Source organism: Dichomitus squalens, assembly GCF_000275845.1.
Source record: "Dichomitus squalens LYAD-421 SS1 unplaced genomic scaffold DICSQscaffold_94, whole genome shotgun sequence".
Taxonomy (NCBI): Eukaryota; Fungi; Basidiomycota; class Agaricomycetes; order Polyporales; family Polyporaceae; genus Dichomitus; species Dichomitus squalens.
In genome coordinates this window covers 13716-32209 of record NW_006766976.1, presented here as the reverse complement: position 1 = coordinate 32209, position 18494 = coordinate 13716, and the positions used below count along the sequence as shown (strand labels likewise).

General features: G+C 52.9%; 7 protein-coding genes across 7 annotated transcripts in view; 3 read left to right on the top strand and 4 right to left on the bottom strand.

Moving 5' to 3' along the window:
* Positions 1-1593, top strand: part of DICSQDRAFT_72464 (O-methylsterigmatocystin oxidoreductase) — a gene marked incomplete at both ends in the record, with an annotated part of 2988 nt that extends 1395 nt beyond the window's left edge. The window contains 6 exons of the mRNA XM_007371240.1: positions 418-495; positions 574-738; positions 795-1066; positions 1124-1255; positions 1307-1450; positions 1512-1593. Coding sequence (XP_007371302.1) covers positions 418-495; positions 574-738; positions 795-1066; positions 1124-1255; positions 1307-1450; positions 1512-1593 — 873 coding nt within the window. The remainder of the gene's footprint in view (positions 1-417; positions 496-573; positions 739-794; positions 1067-1123; positions 1256-1306; positions 1451-1511) is intronic.
* Positions 1594-1887: 294 nt separating this feature from the next.
* On the bottom strand, positions 1888-3960 carry DICSQDRAFT_94193 (cytochrome P450). Its single transcript, XM_007371239.1, has 9 exons — positions 3783-3960; positions 3581-3710; positions 3322-3510; positions 2972-3236; positions 2793-2916; positions 2719-2732; positions 2265-2665; positions 2047-2190; positions 1888-1983 (listed from the first exon to the last, which is right to left on the bottom strand). Exons 1-9 carry the CDS (start codon positions 3820-3822, stop codon positions 1896-1898), a joined length of 1395 nt encoding a protein of 464 aa, XP_007371301.1. The 5' UTR covers positions 3823-3960; the 3' UTR covers positions 1888-1895.
* A 1243-nt stretch (positions 3961-5203) lies between these two features.
* DICSQDRAFT_164062 (uncharacterized protein) lies at positions 5204-6370 on the bottom strand. Its single transcript, XM_007371238.1, has 7 exons — positions 6225-6370; positions 6081-6167; positions 5950-6020; positions 5792-5890; positions 5570-5729; positions 5331-5485; positions 5204-5271 (listed from the first exon to the last, which is right to left on the bottom strand). Exons 2-5 carry the CDS (start codon positions 6081-6083, stop codon positions 5672-5674), a joined length of 231 nt encoding a protein of 76 aa, XP_007371300.1. The 5' UTR covers positions 6084-6167; positions 6225-6370; the 3' UTR covers positions 5204-5271; positions 5331-5485; positions 5570-5671.
* Positions 6371-7432: 1062 nt separating this feature from the next.
* Positions 7433-8189, bottom strand: DICSQDRAFT_130352 (uncharacterized protein; the record flags this gene model as incomplete). Its single annotated transcript, XM_007371237.1, has 3 exons — positions 7433-7889; positions 7975-8090; positions 8139-8189. 3 exons carry the CDS (start codon positions 8187-8189, stop codon positions 7433-7435), a joined length of 624 nt encoding a protein of 207 aa, XP_007371299.1.
* A 1345-nt stretch (positions 8190-9534) lies between these two features.
* DICSQDRAFT_175343 (cytochrome P450) lies at positions 9535-11647 on the top strand (the record flags this gene model as incomplete). The annotated part of the gene is made up of 10 exons (XM_007371236.1): positions 9535-9721; positions 9775-9904; positions 9966-10154; positions 10229-10493; positions 10560-10689; positions 10747-10760; positions 10814-11085; positions 11151-11279; positions 11341-11484; positions 11539-11647. The coding sequence occupies 10 exons, from the start codon at positions 9535-9537 to the stop codon at positions 11645-11647; spliced, it is 1569 nt and encodes a 522-aa protein (XP_007371298.1).
* A 2335-nt stretch (positions 11648-13982) lies between these two features.
* On the bottom strand, positions 13983-16281 carry DICSQDRAFT_175342 (uncharacterized protein; the record flags this gene model as incomplete). The annotated part of the gene is made up of 22 exons (XM_007371235.1): positions 13983-14129; positions 14231-14345; positions 14409-14439; positions 14502-14565; positions 14618-14645; positions 14703-14715; positions 14770-14816; positions 14867-14967; positions 15023-15028; positions 15082-15128; positions 15186-15197; positions 15268-15292; positions 15352-15386; positions 15437-15462; positions 15516-15541; positions 15594-15611; positions 15683-15692; positions 15748-15804; positions 15857-15898; positions 15956-15969; positions 16028-16106; positions 16163-16281. 22 exons carry the CDS (start codon positions 16279-16281, stop codon positions 13983-13985), a joined length of 1062 nt encoding a protein of 353 aa, XP_007371297.1.
* A 616-nt stretch (positions 16282-16897) lies between these two features.
* DICSQDRAFT_94192 (uncharacterized protein) lies at positions 16898-18256 on the top strand. Its single transcript, XM_007371234.1, has 5 exons — positions 16898-17044; positions 17106-17206; positions 17637-17859; positions 17924-18121; positions 18195-18256. Exons 1-4 carry the CDS (start codon positions 16958-16960, stop codon positions 17990-17992), a joined length of 480 nt encoding a protein of 159 aa, XP_007371296.1. The 5' UTR covers positions 16898-16957; the 3' UTR covers positions 17993-18121; positions 18195-18256.
* Positions 18257-18494: the final 238 nt, after the last annotated feature.

The window sequence follows — 18494 nt, the reverse complement described above, 5'->3', positions numbered from 1 at the left end:
CTGCTATTCTGTGCTACAGTGTGAGCTTCTGTGGTGTAGTGGTTGAACATGCTGTGTTGGACACTGAATTTGCAGGTTGCTGGTTCAATTACCTGTGGTGGCAATTTTTTTTGGCCGCCGCTGCACCCGCTAACAAATATTGTACACTTGACCTTGATCAAGAGCAGCTGTCCTTTGATTGACTTCCATGCATATCATCTTTATTCAATACATCTCACAGTGAACTTGGGCATGAACTTGAACAGGGACTTGGAGGACTTGGCCAAGTACCTGGTACTTGGCCAAGTCAACCCACCCGACTTGGCCAAGTCCATTGGACTTGGGGTACTTGAGGTACTTGGGATACTTGAGGTACTTGGCCAAGTACCCCAAGTACCTGTACAAGTCCGTGACGTTTTCCTGATGTACTTGGTACAGACGATTCCGAGCCTGCGTCATATACCCTCTTGGTTTCCCGGCGTCAAGTTCAAGCGCGACTTTGCTCGCTGGATCCCCGTTGTAGAGGAATTGCGAGACGCTCCATGGGAAGCAATTACGAACATCGAGGTGCTCCTTTTACCACATCGTTCACAGATCCAATCCATACTGATCACACGGTACTTGTGGTCGCAGCGTGGCGGTCATGCACATGAGTCCATCGCAAGCATTCTGCTGGATCGCGTTGAGGACAAGAATAAAGACGAAATGGACACCGCCAAGCGTGCGGCTGCGGCTGCCTACATCGCTGGGGCAGACACTGTATGGATTTTGAAGTGTCTCATTCTCATGGCGCCACTAACAATGCGTCCACTCAGACGCTCTCAACTCTGAGCACGTTCCTTGCTGCGATGGCGTCTCACCCAGAGGCACAGAAGTGCGCACAGAAAGAGCTCAGCCGTGTTATTGGCTCAGATCGGCTCCCGACACTGGCCGATAAGGAGGACCTTCCGTACGTCATGGCGATTGTGAAGGAGTGCATGCGGTGGCGTTCGGTCGTCCCTCTTGCTGTGCCTCATTTTTCAATAGAAGAAGATGTGTACATGGGCTACCGAATTCCCAAGGGTTCCATTGTCCTGTCTAATATCTGGTGCGTAGTTTCCCCTTAGCATACCGGGCACAGATGACTCACCACCGTACAAAGCAGGTCATACTCTCGTGACGAACGATACTACCCTGATCCAGAAGCGTTCAGACCCGAGCGGTTCTTGACGGAGGAGAGAAAGCTGGACAGCACTGTTCTTAACCCATCTCATTTTGTCTTCGGATATGGACGGAGGTGATGCCAGCTGCAAAAGATCTGGTTGATCGCGCTAACTCCGTCGTATAGGATCTGCCCTGGACGACACTTCGCAGAGGCGTCTCTTTTCATGATCCTCTCGTCTGTTCTTCATGTGTTCAACATCCGTCCCCCTTTGGACAAAGAAAGAAGACCATTACAGTTGGAGGTGAAGATGACGAACGGCGTAGTATCGTAAGCCTTCTCCGGTCACCTGTGTCAGGAGTGCATTCGTACTAACCAACCAGCGACTCAGGTACCCAGAAGCATTTGATTGCGTTATCACGCCTCGCTCTACGTCTACGGAAGCTCTGATTCGGTCTTCATGCTCCGACTGAGCTAGGAGACTGGCGGCTCGGATACCGAATGTCAACTATATAGAGCGTTCAAACTTCAAAGCGAGGGCACCATGACTTCTCAGCCAATAAGCTCACTGCGCTTCGTTGTCGTCCGTTTCGTCTCTGCATCTCAGGGGACCATGTTTACGTTCCCTAGCATTATCCCGGGGAAGCTCACAGAATGTTAAGAGCAAGTGCCTTGATAGTGACGACGAAGCAACGGGTTGTTGCACTTAGTCAATACCTACAAGTAAGGACTGTATGATATAACCTGACAGGAGACCTTGCTCGCAATTTATAATTCAATCAGAGTGAGCGAGGCTAGTGTGGATCAGAGCTGCATGATCGGCAGAGCGGGGCTTGATACTGCAAGGGAAGGGCACGGGATACCTGCAGTAGTGCCCGAACTTGTCAGCCCAGAAAAGTCGGGTTACGGGTGTGGAGGTGACTCACGATAACACTCCGTAGGTCATCTTCGCCTCCGGAGCGATGGATTCCCCGTGTTGATCCACCGCTTGGTCGATGGTAAGCGTATGGAGGACCGATGCTATCATGATAAAGAGAGAAGCCTCCGCGAAGTGCCTCCCAGGACAGATCCTATCGGTCGAGTCTTGTCAGCATACTGCCGATGAAGGACAAGGGTCCAGCGGACGATATGCTAATGCACATACCTACGTCCATATCCAAATACGAACGTGTTGGGGTCTCTGACCTCCGTATTGATCTTGCCGTTTTTGAGAAAGCGTTCTGGATTGAAGGACTCTGGATTTGGATAGACACGTTCGTCGCGCGAGAATGCATATAAGTTTGCAATGACGGCGGACCCCTTGGGGATGAAGTAGCCCCTGAACTCGTCATCCTCAAGCGAACGATGAGGAATGCCGAGTGGGACCACAGATTGCCATCGCATGGACTCCTTCGCAATAGCAGTGATGTAGGGAAGCGACTTGTGGTCCTCGAAGGTAGGAAGGCGGTCAGACCCGACGACGGCGTCGAGCTCGGCACGGGCTTTTACTTGGACTTCTGGGTAGCATGCCATCGCCATGAAGAATATTTGAACAGTCGACATCGTCTATAGGCAACATCAACTGTCGTCGGGTCAAATCAAAGGTCAGCGAAGCTTACCGTATCAGCACCGGCTAGAGGACGACACGTAAACTTGGAACAACACTAATTGGAAAGGAAGAATCGGGACACACCGGCATACACAACGGCGGATACGTCCCGAGCAACCATCTGTTGTTCTGCAATGTCTATGTCAGTCTTATCCAGGGCAGTCTGCATCAGCGTGGTCGCAATGGACGATTCTGCTTCCCCCGTCATCTGTTATGCGCGTGTGAGCACTCCGATTGCATGGACGAATGCCCAGTTGCCATACCCAAGATTTCATCATCTTCTCAAAAGGAGCGTCACGCATGTTGTGCGCAATCTTCTTCCAGGCCGCGGCAGTGCGCTTGAAACCTGCACCGGGAAACCAATCGGGGAGTTTCTTGAGGACCGGAAAGGTCTCCACAAGGAATGCCCCAGGGACGAATGCCTCGTTGAATGATGCTACGCCTCTCTCGACAGCTGCCACGTACGGGTCCTGCTCATCGACTACTTCGATACCATAGGAGATGCGCATGCTGGTTGACGCGAAGGAACTATACGCAGCAAAAGCGAAGGTTGAGCCAACATCGCTAGTGAAGTCACAATAGAGCCAAAGAAGTAAGCAGTAGAGGTACGCACTGGCGGACTTGATAGAGGAAGGTATCTGGTTTTTCGAGAAGCTTCTTGAGAAAGTTCAGGGCTTCGCGCTGTTGCAAAGGCTGATACTGGGAGACGGCAGTTGGATTGAAGAATTGATGCATCTCCTTCCTTCTGCGGCGCCAAGGCAGACCATAGGGCATGAGCACGAACGTCCACTCCCATCCAGCACTGAACGAACAAGGAGTGAGCAGGTAGCAACGGTTTCGAGTGGATATGCAGATGAGCACATGTCACTCACAGTTCCCTCATTGCCGATGGCTGTCTGTCAGAATAGATTGCGGAACGCTTATCCAGAAGCTCGGATGCCGCTTCATGGGAGCCAATGATGATCATCGGTTGACCGAAGGCGTAGAGATAAACGACATCACCTGAAAAACCGACCAGACGGGATATAGTGAGTGCCATGTGAGGAGCGATGGACAATCCGACGCTGGACATACCGTACTTGTCATTCATCTCCTTGAATCGCTGGCCCATCATCGTTGTAGGTACATCAGCGGCATTTCCAATGAGGGGGAGGGGTCTGGGACCAGGAGGAAAGGGAAGAGATTTTCGCCCCCATTTGGTTTGGAAGATGGAACTGAAAACGATAAAGAGGAATGAGAGGATAAGCAAAGCCCAGACTGGCTGGTGCGCAGCCATCTTGAACTCTGGATGAGAGACGAAAGTAGCCATGTAGAGCCAGGAAGCCGTGAAGCTCATGGTTCTCATATAGGGCTATAGAGGTAACCATCAACCGAGGGGCTTATATACGAGGCTAGGCACGAGTGGCGTCTATGATTCTCCAGCGTACACTGAAAGAAGAAGGCGAAGGACATGTGAGGCCAAGCGGGTATACGTCTTTCCCGATGCATGGGGGAGCCGGTGAGATCTCGAGTAGCATTCCAGTCTCGAATTGTGAGGCGCTTGGCACCCCATCAGCGGGCTGCTTCTGCCATTGGATCTAGGCAAAGGTGCGTTCCACGCCATTCGGAGCATCGGAATGTTTCAGGTGCCAGGGGCCCCAGCGTTGTATCCTGTTTAGGAAGTTGCTCCTTCAATACGGGACGGTGAAGGGTCAGATGCAATCCTACGATACTGGAGCCGCAAACCTTAAGGCCTTGGCTTACTAAGGAAGCTCGAGCAAGCACATTGCGTTCGAACTTTGTGTCATTCAAGCCATTTATCGCGATACCCTTGCTTAGCTCCAGAGGGACTCGGAATGCACTCGCGCACACAAGCTAGTCTCGTACCTGTCTTCATAGATGTCAGACTTCTACTGTTTCAGATGACTCACGGAAGGATACTTTGCGTCTTCTGGAGTTCTAGGTGCGTGAGGTTGTCCACTCCACCGGCTGGCCGGTCGAAGCATGTCACAGCAAAAATAAGCGGCCCCTCAGTACAATGGCGCCGTGGCAAATGCCTTTCTGTAACAGTAGAGTCAGTCTTTACATCTGTCTGGACACGAAAGACATCGGCAGAGCTCGTACGGAAATGACCTTACTAAATCCAATATCCGAACGCAGGTGTCGCAGAATCGGGGTGATTGAGTTCCAGGCGGTCATCCTGAGAAACCGGTTTAGCTGTGAACGTTTCTGGGTTGTCATCTACGCGCGGATCATCTGCACAAGCCCTGCAGGAATTCCCGACAAGGGCTAAATCCAAGATCTGATATACCACATGTTCGTGATAAAGTGTAGCTCGAAAGTGTAGCCCATTGGAATTAGGTACCCCTCATATTGGTCATCTTGGAAAGACATGTGCGATACTCACAAGAGGTACAACGGGCGCACACAGCTAAGACATAACCGCGCAGCCAATATGATTTTGGAAAAGGAGATATCGGCTTGATCTCGTGACTACCGTTCAAGTTCGGGGTGGACCTTCTTCTGAGCTTTTGGAGATGATGGATGTCGTAGCCGAGAAGGTAGTCCGAATCGTGGATAGCGTCTGGTACCCGACGGAGATTAGACGAAATGAAACCACAGACAGGCCTGGATTGCACTTACCGTATCCGCGTCATGACGTCACAACCTATTGATTGGACCGAGACAGACTGCTGTTACGACTCGGAACCATCGCCTGTTAGGCTGCGGACCACTTCTTCCTCCTTGCGAGCTTCTTCGGGATTCATCTAGGCAACGCGCTGCATCAATACCGTCACCTACGAAGGACATTCCCGCTTCAAGTCAATTTCGCGAGGACAAAGTACGAAGGGATCGATGATCGATTTAGCGACCACACTTACGGATGTTTTAGACAAAGCTAATTGTGTCGACCATGTGCCGTCGAAGTGCCTCCTGCTTCTGCGATTGTCTTTGCATGATGGCACTACGATCGCAGAGCCCGATCATCGCCCGCGGATGCATGAGTTGTCACGGCATATAGTGGGCATATCGATGCTGCCGCTGTCATTTCGTTCAAACGGACGCAGAGATGGCGCTTAGTGAAACGAATACATGCGACGCACTGGATGGACAGTTGGAACCCGTTTGGAGAAGTCGATTGCTGGTTCGTGCGTGCCACCATCCTCATTAGGGCCTCTGGTGCGTCAAGGTGCACAATGCCCCTCGGTCATAAGTCAGACACACCAGACGTGACACGAGAAATACGGCCGTAGTGACATACCGTACCTGTCGTTCATCGCGTAGACGATTGTCACCAAATTCGTGAGGACACATCGAAGGCGTTGCTAATGACTGGTAGGGAAAGGTCCGTTACGCGAATGACGACGCGAAGTCCGGGAATTTGGTACTAGCCATGCAGAGACCAGAGCATCTCTGCAACCCATCGGGTCGTGTCTATGGAAGAAAGTTCGCGTGTGTAGCCGTCGTTCGTTGTCGGAACTGGTCACCACCTCGTGAGTCCTACAGGCTTCCTGCACTCTTTCCAAACTTCCTCACGTGAGCTGCGAGACCATCAAGGAATAAGGTCACCCGACGGCCTGTGTGATGATCCTGTAGAGGAAAAATAAATGCAGGAAACGCGGCCAAGCGGTCCTGAAGCCGGAGAAATGAGTGGACGGCGACGGTGCAAGGTCTAAAGAGAGAGGTGGCGTGGCATTGGTTCCGGGCTGGATCTGGTGGAAGTTTGAGTCCGAATCTGGCAGCATCGTGAGCCGCATCGGCTCGTGTGGGTCAAGATGATCCATAAGAGGAAGCAGAGATCATGCATTCGACAATTTTCGAGACAATAGCAGGGAAGCGTACAGCACAGGAACAAGGAGCTTGGTGACACCTGTGCGGGAATACCAACGTGACGGAACTTCGGCAAGCAGCTCTCCTCCGTCAGGATCCGACGCGCATCCTAATCGATGGAAAGAGGGTGGGATATTACATGGGAGTGAGACTCTGTCGAGCTAGCCTCATTCGGCTGCCACAATGCTGCTGCTCCTTGTAGGAAGCAAAAGATACCGAAGTTATCGCACATATACGTAACATGCCCGGCCCTGGCGGGCACTGTAGCGCTGGCGTTTACAGCTAGCGTTGACAAGAGGTGACCGCTCCGTGGCCGCGTCTGGGTAGCCTCCGTGTATTCAGCATGTTCGCTGATACAGGTTACAGTCTGCCCATGTGCATAGCATCCCATGAGTCGAAGCCGGAGAAGGCAATATCAAGACCATTGACAAGATATTGCCCTCCACGCCTACCCTCGGCCGTCACCCGAGCAAGCCCATATACCGATGACGACGCGCAGGTTTGACGATACACAACAGGAATAAGGAGCGCAGCTCCGGAAACTTCAGAGGTTGGTGACGGGTGCGACGGGAAGTCTCCCACATACACAGATTTATAAGCCGGAAGGGAAGACGAAGGGCATATTAGCGACGGGTGGCAGGGAGGGCATCGATGGACATGTCCAGAGTGGAGCATCCTGCGAGTAGTCGGGAGACTGCTATCGTTGTTACGAGCCGTCCACGCGCACGCGCCATCCACTGAAAGGCGGCCAATGATCATTCTTATGCCCGATATGGAGGAAGTACTCACGGGCCTGTTTAGGTGGTATCTTCCGTCCAGCTGAAGACACAGAGGGAAGACTCTACACCGATGGTCAGTAGTACATTGTCATGGCTAGCCTACAGTGCTCCCGAGGACGCGAGGAGCAGGCGCACCTAGGGTTGTCCAGCTCCTTTCCGTTTCCCTCGCCTGCTGCCGAACCCTCTGATATCACCACCCTGCCCTCTCCCATCCGCTCCTGCCTGTGTAATCGGTAGACCTTTGGGTTCTCGAGTGATCTCAACAGGTGGTGGGCTCTTCTTGAGGGCCTGAGGCGGTTGCAAGCCTGATTCGCCCGGCGTATCTGAGGACGGACTGCTGTCCCCGAAGATGCGATCGCGCGCGGCCTGATAACGTGCTTCGCGCTCCGCGTAGGTACCCGAGGGAGCGTTTGACGAGGGGCTGCTCGAAGCGGAAACTGAGGACGGAGGAGATGAAGGGGATGGAGTCGCGATGGGTCGTTTGAGTATGCGGAGGACTGGTTGAAAGGCCGCAGGTGGCGGAGACGTGACTGAAGGCCCACTTGTACTGGATCCCGCTATGACGAGCTCCGGCATCCTGGCGCGTTTATTTCTGTTGGGAAGAACACGAAGACAAGGCGGTAGTTGGGTAGGCTGTTCAAGATCATGGTCACAGCGAGATATCTCCAGGTACTTACGCTTCCTCCCAGACCTTCTGTGGATCTTCCACCTCTCCTAGCTCATCTTGGTCATCGTCCCAGTCATCTCTTATGTGATCTGATGCAGGATTCACACGCCCTTGGATTGATGTCGCCTGCGAGAGTCACGAACGATGTCGGCTCAAATGCGGTGGCGCACGTACTGCTGGTGAGCCCCAGGAATCGGTTTGGATCTTTGACTGGGCTGATGACATTATCGGGGGCAAGCTCACAAAGCAATTTTGGACGCAGTATTGAGGTAAAGACAGAAGGACGTCAGCGGCCGTCGAGCGAGGACGCTGAATGAGGTGAGCCGCAATGGCGCTGCCGAGGTCAAGTCTGGCATTTAGACGCCCGTGATATGTTTTCACAAGTTCCATCAAACACTCGTCCACATACTTTTCCGGCTTGACCTCAGTATGTAACAGTCACCCATTTCCCAACAGACTCCTGCAATGTGACTATCCACCGCATATTTTGCATCTATCCGTTCTTGACTGTCTAGAGCCGCTCTCCCCCACCATATGCGCAAATTGGTGTAACCTGACCACCATAGTTGTGACCCCAAAATGCTGGATAGATGAGCGTTCGTGCTCTGAGTCACCGGCGGGTACAGTATGTGCACATTACCGGGCTGTTATGCGCTCAGGGAAACTGCCACTCTTAGTACACAGCGATGTGAGTACATTTTTCAAGTGATCGTTCGGGACGTCGTTAGTAGCTAGAGGTTTGGCTCCATTGAAACGCTTATCATCTATCCCAAGAACTTTACAGTATGCGTACCGGAAGTCCCGGTTCTATTGTTGTACTAATGATGCCGTTTGTACGGGCCACGTCAAGGAGCTCGCCGACCCAAGCTACTGAGGGTCTCGGATTTCCGATACTGACGGATGATTCCCGTTGTTCTTTTCTCACCGGGAACAGAAGGTTTTTTGGACCAATCACGCACAGGTACACGGGTAGCGGTTGCGTGGTGAATCCGAGTCCACGCGTTGTGCCTTCCCATTGACATCGGCATGAGGCAGCCTGGACGTGGGTATTCCGACGACTTCCCTTCAATCTGTGTTCCTTAGGTGAGCTCTATCACCATCTCATCCGCCCTTTCCCCGCTTATTAGGACTGGCGGATCAGCGAAGTATGGTTCTGCATCCGGGGTTATCTTGCCGGTTTCCGAACGTCCGGAATCGCCTGCTGTAAGTGTCTGTTCGCTCCCCCAAGTCTCCGTGATGCAGTGTTATCTCAACATTTGAACTGTAGGACATATACCTGGAGTTTCATCAGTACTCCCATCCATGTCAACGTGACCATACCAAGGGCACTCTCCAAACAGCAAGCGAACCTGCGACTACCAGTACCCGCCAGGGCCATACATTGGAATGGTTGGGTCATGGCAAGGCATGGGGTTTGTTCGGCGTTTCACACTCCCGACTTCCCGACAAATAACGGTGTATACGAGCCCGATTTCATCACCACGAGGCCACGGTACCGTAGGACCCCGCAAATAGGCTCGCTTCTAGTACATAAGGCCCCCACGATTGGGTACCGACTGAGCAATCCCCAATGCCACTCCAATCGGCTCTGATATTTCTCTTCGTGGGCCCCATCCTGTGGACTTTGGTCCAAAGGTCGAGGAGACGATCTCATCTGCCGCTACCGCCTGGCCCACCGACGCTCCCGATCATTGGTAGTGCGCTGCATGTGCCAAGAGACGGGCCTGCCGGCTTCCGCGACTTGAGTTCACAATATGGTGAGTGTAACCGTGTTCTCCAGTAGATCGTGGCGAGCTGACGGGTTTCGAAGGCGACGTCATGCACCTAGACGCCTTTGGTCAGCCTATAATCGTTCTCGGGTCACATGAAGCTGCGTCCGACCTCCTGGAGAAGCGGTCCTCGAACTACTCGGACAGACCTCCCTCGCCGATGGTTGACATGTAAGCTTTTCTTTGACACGTCCGCACATTCCGCTCGCTCACACCGTTTCCTATTCTCCAGTTCTGGGTTCAGGTGGGCTTTCACCGTGCGGGAGTATGGCCCTTTTTGGCGTCGTGGGAGGCGCGCCTTCCACCAGTACTTCAACCAAACGGCCGTGCAGAACTACGCCGCCGACCAGCGCCGCGAGGCTCACCGTCTCGTCATGCGGCTCATTAAGCAGCCGGAGGAGTTCGTCCACCACATCAGGCAGTAAGTCCTCCGCCACTCTTGAACCCTTTCAGAAGTTTCGCTGTCATAACGACCCCGCTAATGCAAGATCGCAGCCTATTCGGCTCCTCAATCATGCGCATCGCGTACGGCATTGAAGTCGATGACGAGCCTATCGATTACCTGCAGATGGCCGAGGACACCATGACGATCTTTTCGGAGGCCCTTCAACCGGGTAAGTATCTCATGGAGACGCTGCCAGCTCTTCGGCATCTCCCTTCGTGGATGCCTGGTGCGACGGTTAAGTGCGACGGAGAGAGGTGGAGACCGATCGTGTGGAAGCTAGTTGAGCAGCCCTGGAAGCTCGTCATGGCTGCAATGGTATGTCTCATCTTTGACAATGTTGACAATGTCTTTTGGCGGTCTCATATAGGACTTGGAGTGCAGAGAGAGGGCACGGCGCGTCCGTGCATGGCTTCGGGACTGATGGCCAACGTCCCCCAATCGCATGGCCAGAATGACCAAATCTCTGAAGAGGAAGATATTTACCGTGGCGCCACCGCGACGGCGTATGCCGGTAAGTGCCCTTCTCTGCCGGGAGGCTATTGGATGGTGGACTGACATGAGAGATCAGGTGGCGCGGATACTGTAAGAGCCAGTGTCCAAGCGCCCAGTGACTTCGGTATTGATAGGCAGTCTAGACATTATCTACGGTCCAAAGCTTCTTCCTTGCGATGGCTTCCCATCCAGAGGTGCTCCAGAAAGCGCAAGCCGAGCTCGACGTGGTTGTAGGGCCACATCGCTTGCCCGAGTTCGACGACATGAAGTCGCTGCCGTACGTCTGCGCGCTCGTCAAGGAGCTGCTCCGTTGGCGCGTTGTCGTCCCTCTGGCGGTTCCTCACCGGAGCCTGGAGGACGACGACTACCGCGGGTACCTCATACCGAAGGGTTCCATGGTGATTGCTAACATCTGGTGAGTTCCGCCGGATCGTTGCTCGTCAAGAGCTCTCTAGCTGATTTGCATCGCCTTCATGCCAGGGCTATTGCGCGTGACCCGAATGTATATCCTAATCCGGATGTATTCTTGCCGGAACGTTTCCTCAAGGGCGGGGAATTAAACCCGGATGTGCGCGACCCTGCCACGTTCTCGTTCGGCTACGGGCGAAGGTATATTGATTCACCATATCGAGTTGTTGCCTCCGATGAACCTCTGTTTGGATTTTCTCAGGATCTGCCCAGGAAGACACTACGCGGCATCTTCACTATTCATGATCGCCGCCACCGTCCTGCACACGCTTTCCATCACTGCACCCCTCGGCAAGGATGGTAAGCCCGTCCCTCCCTCGGGTAAGATGACATACGGTCTCCTGTCGTAAGTGTGACATGCACTCCACGTGCACGTACTGAGCTCAACTTGGTGCCGCAGGTACCCCGAACCATTTGAATGCGTAATCAAGCCGCGCTCGGAGGAGGCCGAAGCCCTCATCAAGGCGAGCTGTGGCGATATGGATGGGCTTCGTACCAAGAGAGCGTAATTAAGCTCATTAGTGCCATGTATACAGCCTCGCCCGTAATACTACCCAGATCGATACCCTTCCAATTCTACCTGGGACAGGTTCACACATCCGCGCACAGCGAGTATGATTGGGGTATCTCCGGGCGTGTAGTCCCAAGGTTGCGGACGTCATGACTTAGGTCGAGGTTCCGAGGCAACTTCGGAGCTTACGTTCAAGTTACTGATGCTTTGTACTCATGAGTGGCAGGAGTATCGACGCTACCATTCGTAGCTCGTACTTCGCTTCTATATATGGTCAAGCAGTACATAGTGCGAAGTACCACGAATACCCTTGTTTGTCGCACATAGGCGACGTAGCAGTACGGGGATCAGTATGGGAAATGCCGCAATGTAGAAGCGGATACGAAAAAATCGGGCGTATCCGGGGACTCGAACCTCCGATTTTTCGTTCCCGCTTGGAGCTCCGAACGTCTGGTCACGAGACTATCCGGCTCCGGGATTGACTCTTAAAGCTATCAAAGTATCATGCTCCGTAGCTCCGTATCATCCTTTCGCTGGACCTCTTGATACTATCGGCCGGTGATGTCGAGGTGAGCCAGTAGCACCTGATTCTCGCAGTCGTCGGGAGGAGCGCCACGTCGATCCTTAGGCCTTAGGCCTGATCTGCTCACCAATCACAGCTGGAACAAGAGTAGCAGCGGATAAGGTTTTAGGGTTGGTCGATTCTGAGTGTGTACTAGACGTGTCACCTGACAGTGTCCCATTCGATTTGGCTCCACGTCTTCTCGAGCCGTTGCCACACGATCCTATACTAGCTTGTTGTTTGCCGTCACAAGCATCATGAGGCTCACCTTCGAGGACAAAGGTCCCTCTTCCTTGCCATCAATCTTCCGCAGAGTCTGAGCGTAGAAATCGGAGTGTTACGCTCCGATATGGTTAGCATACTCACCATCATGCATCCTCTACAGGACACGCTCTTCTTCCCTTCTAGGACTTCGTTTCATACTCGTGCGTCGAAACTGCACCGATTTGACACGACGGTCCTCGTCTCCCTCCAGGGCTGAGGCCGTAGCCACTGGGTTGGAATGTCAAAGATGTTGCGAAGGCTATTGACCGCCCACTCCTTGTTATTTCTTGCCCAGATATAGTACGTCCCTTGATGTTTGGTGTTGCTCTAGTGCTCGTCCTCAAGGACAAACCGTTGTCCGTCTGTTCTTGCCGGTTACCTTTGTCTACGGCGTAATTGTGAGTGAATAAACATCGGAAGGTTCGCAATATCTGACCATCTAAGGGCTTAGAGAATTAGTATGATCTGGCCTCGGTTTCTTCTACCTCATGGTCTCCGCTGGCGCGGAGAAGGACATTCCATCGGATCTTCAGCTCACATGCGAATTCCAGGACTGAGCCTTTCTAGGAGAAACAGGCGAGGGCTCTTGCTGAAGAACTTGCTTAAGAGCTCTGATGACGACTATGCACTCCTAGGGCAGCCGGTCATTTAATCATCGTCTGCAGAGCTTGTCCAAAATGGAATTTCGGCGAACCAGCCGTATGGGGTACGGCGGTCTCGGCCTTGCACGTCTTCAAGATTGAGCCTCCCCTGGACGAAAAGGGTAGACTTACTGCACTCGACTCAAAGTCCACTGAAAGCATCCTCTCGTGAGTTCATGCCCAATAATCAGATCCGAGTCGCTTACATTTGGGTGGATTTAGAGAGCCCGAACATTTCCAGTTGGTGGATTGTACCCTCGGTCTATGGCAACGCGAACAGAACATCTGATCCGTCAGGCCCCGGACCAAGCCGCGCATATGCATTACGATATCGTCGTAATCGTTTGTGGTACTCTCCACAGCCAGTACCACAGCCTTCGAGTTGAGGACTTACAGTGTCTTGTGTACCATAATTCTCATACTACGTGTCGCTGAAGGTCAGTGAAGGACATTATACATATGACCCTTCTTTCGGGACGATCAAGGGCTCATTTGATAGCTTCCATCACCCTTCCGGCGTTCGAGTCCCCATAAGCCGAAGATATCTTCTAGTACGTATAGCAACATACGGACGACACGACAGTGCGCCAACAATGACATTGACATGAAGTCACCGGAGCAGCCCTTCACGGTGGGAGACATCCATACGATCTGCGCTCGATTGCAAATGAATGTGGATGTATTAGTAGTACAGAGCATCGTGGCTCGCAGAGTACATCTTCGAAACGATTGAACGCCCCGGCGCATCTCGGCCAGTTCCAGGGCAGATGGGCAATGAAAGCGCCGCAGTGACGGCAGTGGTGGTGGTGCAACGAGCTTGCACCGAAGCATGGCGCTAGAGCTGGGTACGGAAGAGGGCACGTGCATCATACGGAGAGGACGCGGCGCATCTTCTTGTTGCTGTCCGCGGTGTTAAGGCCTTCGAGCGTCTGCTGGTCCCATTGACTCTCCTGGTCGGTCTCGAGCTCGGTCGTCATCTTGATGTTGATCATCGAAGGCGGCCTCTCGGGACTCTGGCGGAATGCGACGGAGCGGAGCGAGGTCAGCGTCCATGACACTCTCACGACATCAGGAAGGCATGAAGGCAGGAGAATGAGTGGTGACTGGAACTGACCTGCGGCACGTTCCATGTCTCGGCGGCAGCGCGGCGGGTAGCGCGGTCGATGAAGTTGAGGCCGACTGATCCGTCGAAGGTGATGTTCCCTCGTTTTTTGTCTCGTGAGTTGAGCCTGTCAGCAAAGAATGGAAACGAAGATCAGTAAGAGTCATCCCCACGCCAAAGTGTCGTTGACACTTGCGCGGATAGCAGCGAGTTGGCGTAGACTGCGGCGGGAAGTAGGCCAGTTAGTCTCCATATAGACGTGTTCATGTAACAAGCAACGTACGGCGTGCAGCAACAATATTGAACGCGAGGAAGGTCGTCGACGTGCCATGAATGGTCACAAGGTTCTACATCTGAAGCTTAGAAGCCACTAAGAACAATACAGGGACAGATACATACCGTGACCAGTGCGGCAACGTTGCAGATACTGCGCAGGCGTAGAAAAATCTCGAATAATGTCGCCAGTTGCTGGAAAGCCGCTTACCAGTGCAAAACACCTACGGGATACAGGTAAGCGTATCAAGGGTATGTCACCGGGAGAGCGTACGCACCAGTATTCACGATGTATAGCGTAAACAGGTCGAATGGAGACTCGTTCCTGTAAACTCTTATGAGGTTGGAATGTACGGCCCATCAGCTGATACTGACCGCTGGGTTTCCGTCCGGCTGAGACGAAGTACGACAAGAAGCGTGATAGTGAACAGAATATCCGCGGCAAGTGGCATGCCCAGTGTGACCGAAATCAGCCACTTGTGAAGGCCCATCAGATCTAAATGCCAGAATACGGCTGCAGACGACGCTCACTTTCTCCTGAGCAAGATCGTCGATATTGTGAGAGAACCTGGAAGTCGTCGTCAGCTGACATGAAGATCTTCGAGGTTGGTGTCTACTTGCGCCTTGACAGTAGTCACTGTAGGCAGGTCGTTCAGAATATTGCGAGCAATCAAGCATTCGAAGCGCGACCTACCGACGGAGAATGCTACAGAGTGTACAAGGAGCTTAACGTTGTAGCACCAGTGAGCCTCATCAGACGTCATGATTGTACGCACCAATCTCCCCCATGATAAGCAGAGTCTTGAACCGAAGATAAGCAGATAAGCAAGTCATTATAAGCCGTTGTGACGAATACCCACCGCAACGACAACGAACGGGCGGAACTTCGGGCCAGCTGCACTTTGTGAGACCACTTTGCTGGTGAAGGTATGTGATGAGTCTTACTAAGATATGCTCGCCGAGCAAAGAACCTAACCAAGCGGCGTGAGCCTCCACGTATGGTTCGCGACACAGAACGGCTTACAGCTGCGACGACAGTACGATGGCGCTCTATCAAGTAGTAAGCACTGCCATCCCACCCGCGCCAATTAGTGATACTCACAATCACGATAGGAAGGGCCTAGAGGTGAAAGGATTCGTATCCCGTGAGGAGATATTTTCTTGAAAGATAACGTCTGATTGCTGACTCACGCTCAGTGACCTAGTAAAGTGATCGTTTAGCCTAGGGATATAGGAGTTCGGTAGATACTTCTTACCATACTCCGCTTGACAGTGCTGAAGGTTTGAAGTAATTCGTGACCAGCAAGTAATAGCTTCCAGGGAGGTCAGCAACGATATCATGATAAGACGCCAGTCGGGACCCACCAGAAATGCATTGTCAGGATGACGTGGACTGTCTCAAAAGTCCTGAAGCATTTGCGGTAAGCTGCGCCTCGTTCCTGGTATCACGCCACCGATTCTTACATGACAAGCGCCACCTTCACGTATCTCGACATGAGATATGGAGCAGCGTGGATCAATATTACAAGCACTCACCAGTGTCCTAATGAACAATGCATCCGTAGGGAAGAGACGACAATAACGGTACAGCTGATGCGCAGCCAAACCATACAGTCTTGCAGAGCACAGTGATCAGCAGGCGCAGAGACCCAAGGCAAGAAAAGTACCTACATAAGTCCGAGGAACGTCCCAATGAGATCCGCGCCGAAGGCTCGAGGGAGGGACCCAGCGAGTGCTAACAGAGGATTTGCCCCATCGTTGACGGTGGACGCATTGGCGGGGTCGCTCATGGTGACTGATGGTACTAGTAGGGGGAATGACTCTGCGACAAGCCAATACCCACGGCGTACATATATTTTCTCGTCGGAGGGAAGACGTCATGGATGATCCCGACGTCTTCCCTCGTCGCGATGTTACATAACGTTAATCTCGAGCGTATCGCCCCGTGTCAATGAATAGATTTTGGGATGTGCCGACGCGCGCTTACCTCAGTACAGTCTTAGGGGATGCTATCCCGAGCAATGTACTTGCTCAGATGAGGTTCGGTTCTGACGCAGACTCAGACCCATACAAGACAAAAGCATGAGTTGCTGATGACGCCTCTCCGCAAAAGGGCGAATTGGGAATGTCACTATGCGGTCAATAGCCTGTCGAGCTCGGTTGATCAGGATACAGAAGTCACCAGTTTGCCGTCGTGCTTATGACCGGCGGAAAAAGACATCTTCGATGTGTCATTGTCGGCGGACGCTGAGAGCCGGGCGGGAGCCAGGTGGGAGCGGTACGTAGGCAGAAGTTCAAGAAGGCAAGGCCGCCTCGTCGGCTCAGGGCGCCCCGCGCTCCTTGACACTGCCTCAAGCCGCCCATGTTCGGCCTTGCACTTTGTTCCAAACCGCCATCTGCCATCAGATCCTCGCCGCCGGCAACGCTGCCGTTCATTTCACCTCGCCTGGCCACCCTGCAACGCATATGGATTCACAGAATTTTCCGAGTCCTTCTATTGCCGCATTGGAGCGCTTTCAGAGCTATCCGTTCGCCGACGACGCTGACTACCAGGTGCCGCCTACTCCTTTTGGGCTCCCCGCTGATCACACTCACGCGCCCGTGTGTATGGAAGCAAGGTCTTGCTGGCATCGTGAGCAGCGGTGCACTGGAAGGGAAATCAGAGGATGAAAAGGCAGAGATAATTCTTGGATCGGAAGTCTTCTACTTCAATCGGTGAGTGTCACCGACTTCTTGGAGCTTAGGCAATGGGGCGCCCAAAGAATCTTTACGCTAGTGGTGGCCGAGTACATCTGAACACGTTCACGCATCTCATTGCGCTGTTGCTAAGTTGCAGAATAGTTCACCGCGTCGCTCCTTCGCTTCGATCAGACAAGATGAGAAGGGTTTGGTGAGCATGTCGTTCTGAGAGAAGGGGCACCGGGAGTGAACGGCTTGATCATTCTGCCCCTCGCACGATATCTGGAATCGAGTAGTGGCGATTCACGTCGGTCACTTACAACGACGTGGCATCCCGATTCCTTTTTGAGTGGTTTGGCCCTGTCCGTGGCCTAGTACCATATGCTTAATTCCGACTCTCGTGGCAATCTCTTTGCTGGTCCGTCTCTCTACCCACGGGCCTCACATTCACTCAAAACGTCCGCAGTATATCTGACATCTCCATCACCCTGGACGAGGCTCGCATCGCCAGGAGAGATTTTCAGAATCAGGAGACCAACATAGCTTCTGATTCTTCAACAATCCCACTTCGACTGCCAGCTGGGAATCAGGAACAGCAGACGTTGACTTTCGCACAACTTAAGGAGCTCATTGAGCAGGGCAGGACAGACGAGATACCGAACAACAAGATCATACCCAACGTCCTCAGTGTAAGCTTGTCTATCGTCCACAATGCACCGTATTAGCTCACGTTCAGTTCCACAATTGTTCCAGTCCGATACTCCAAGCGAATCCAAGGCGAACGTTCGGAAGAAGCCTTGGGAGATTCAAGCCACCGCATAAGATAGCTGCAAGCAGGAACACAGGGTTGTATGATATATGCCGTGTCGTAACTTGTGAGATAAGTAGTTGCCAAGGTGGTTGGAGTTGTCGTCAAGCGCTACTTGTGCGTCCCTCCTACAGTGTACAGCTGTGAGTGCGATACAATCTTTCCCTATAAGACCACAATGAGACTCTTACCAACCACACGTATTTCGTGCTTCAGTGCTCCACTCCTGTCGTCGTCACCAATGATGACTTAGTGCCTGTCCAGTCGATTGAACGTTGACAGGAACATCTTCGCTTCCGGGACGTATCGGACGGGGTGTTGCCACCGACTCTCCCCTCTCCGCAAGGTTCAGTCCATCAGAGTTCAGTATCTTCCAGTCAACGCGCGAGTCAATATAGATGTCGCCGCAGGGGAAGGAACCGATGATCTTGCTGATCTCCTCGTCCAAGGCGCCATTCAAGAGTGGAACATCTCCCGCGGGGCGCGAGTGCTCGAGTTTGACCACCCGCCCGAACA

Coding starts and splice junctions, on each gene's coding strand:
- DICSQDRAFT_94193 (XM_007371239.1), bottom strand. CDS start 3,822: ATGATGGGCCAGCGATTCAAGGAGATGAATGACAAGTACG. Junction 3,237..3,321: donor TTCCTCTATCAAGTCCGCCA/GTGCGTACCTCT, acceptor TGCTGCGTATAG/TTCCTTCGCGTCAACCAGCA. Junction 2,191..2,264: donor GTATTTGGATATGGACGTAG/GTATGTGCATTA, acceptor CTCGACCGATAG/GATCTGTCCTGGGAGGCACT.
- DICSQDRAFT_164062 (XM_007371238.1), bottom strand. Junction 5,891..5,949: donor CGCGATGAACGACAGGTACG/GTATGTCACTAC, acceptor CTTATGACCGAG/GGGCATTGTGCACCTTGACG. Junction 5,730..5,791: donor GGGTTCCAACTGTCCATCCA/GTGCGTCGCATG, acceptor ACGAAATGACAG/CGGCAGCATCGATATGCCCA.
- DICSQDRAFT_94192 (XM_007371234.1), top strand. CDS start 16,958: ATGGATTCACAGAATTTTCCGAGTCCTTCTATTGCCGCATTGGAGCGC. Junction 17,207..17,636: donor GAAGTCTTCTACTTCAATCG/GTGAGTGTCACC, acceptor AAACGTCCGCAG/TATATCTGACATCTCCATCA. Junction 17,860..17,923: donor TCATACCCAACGTCCTCAGT/GTAAGCTTGTCT, acceptor CAATTGTTCCAG/TCCGATACTCCAAGCGAATC.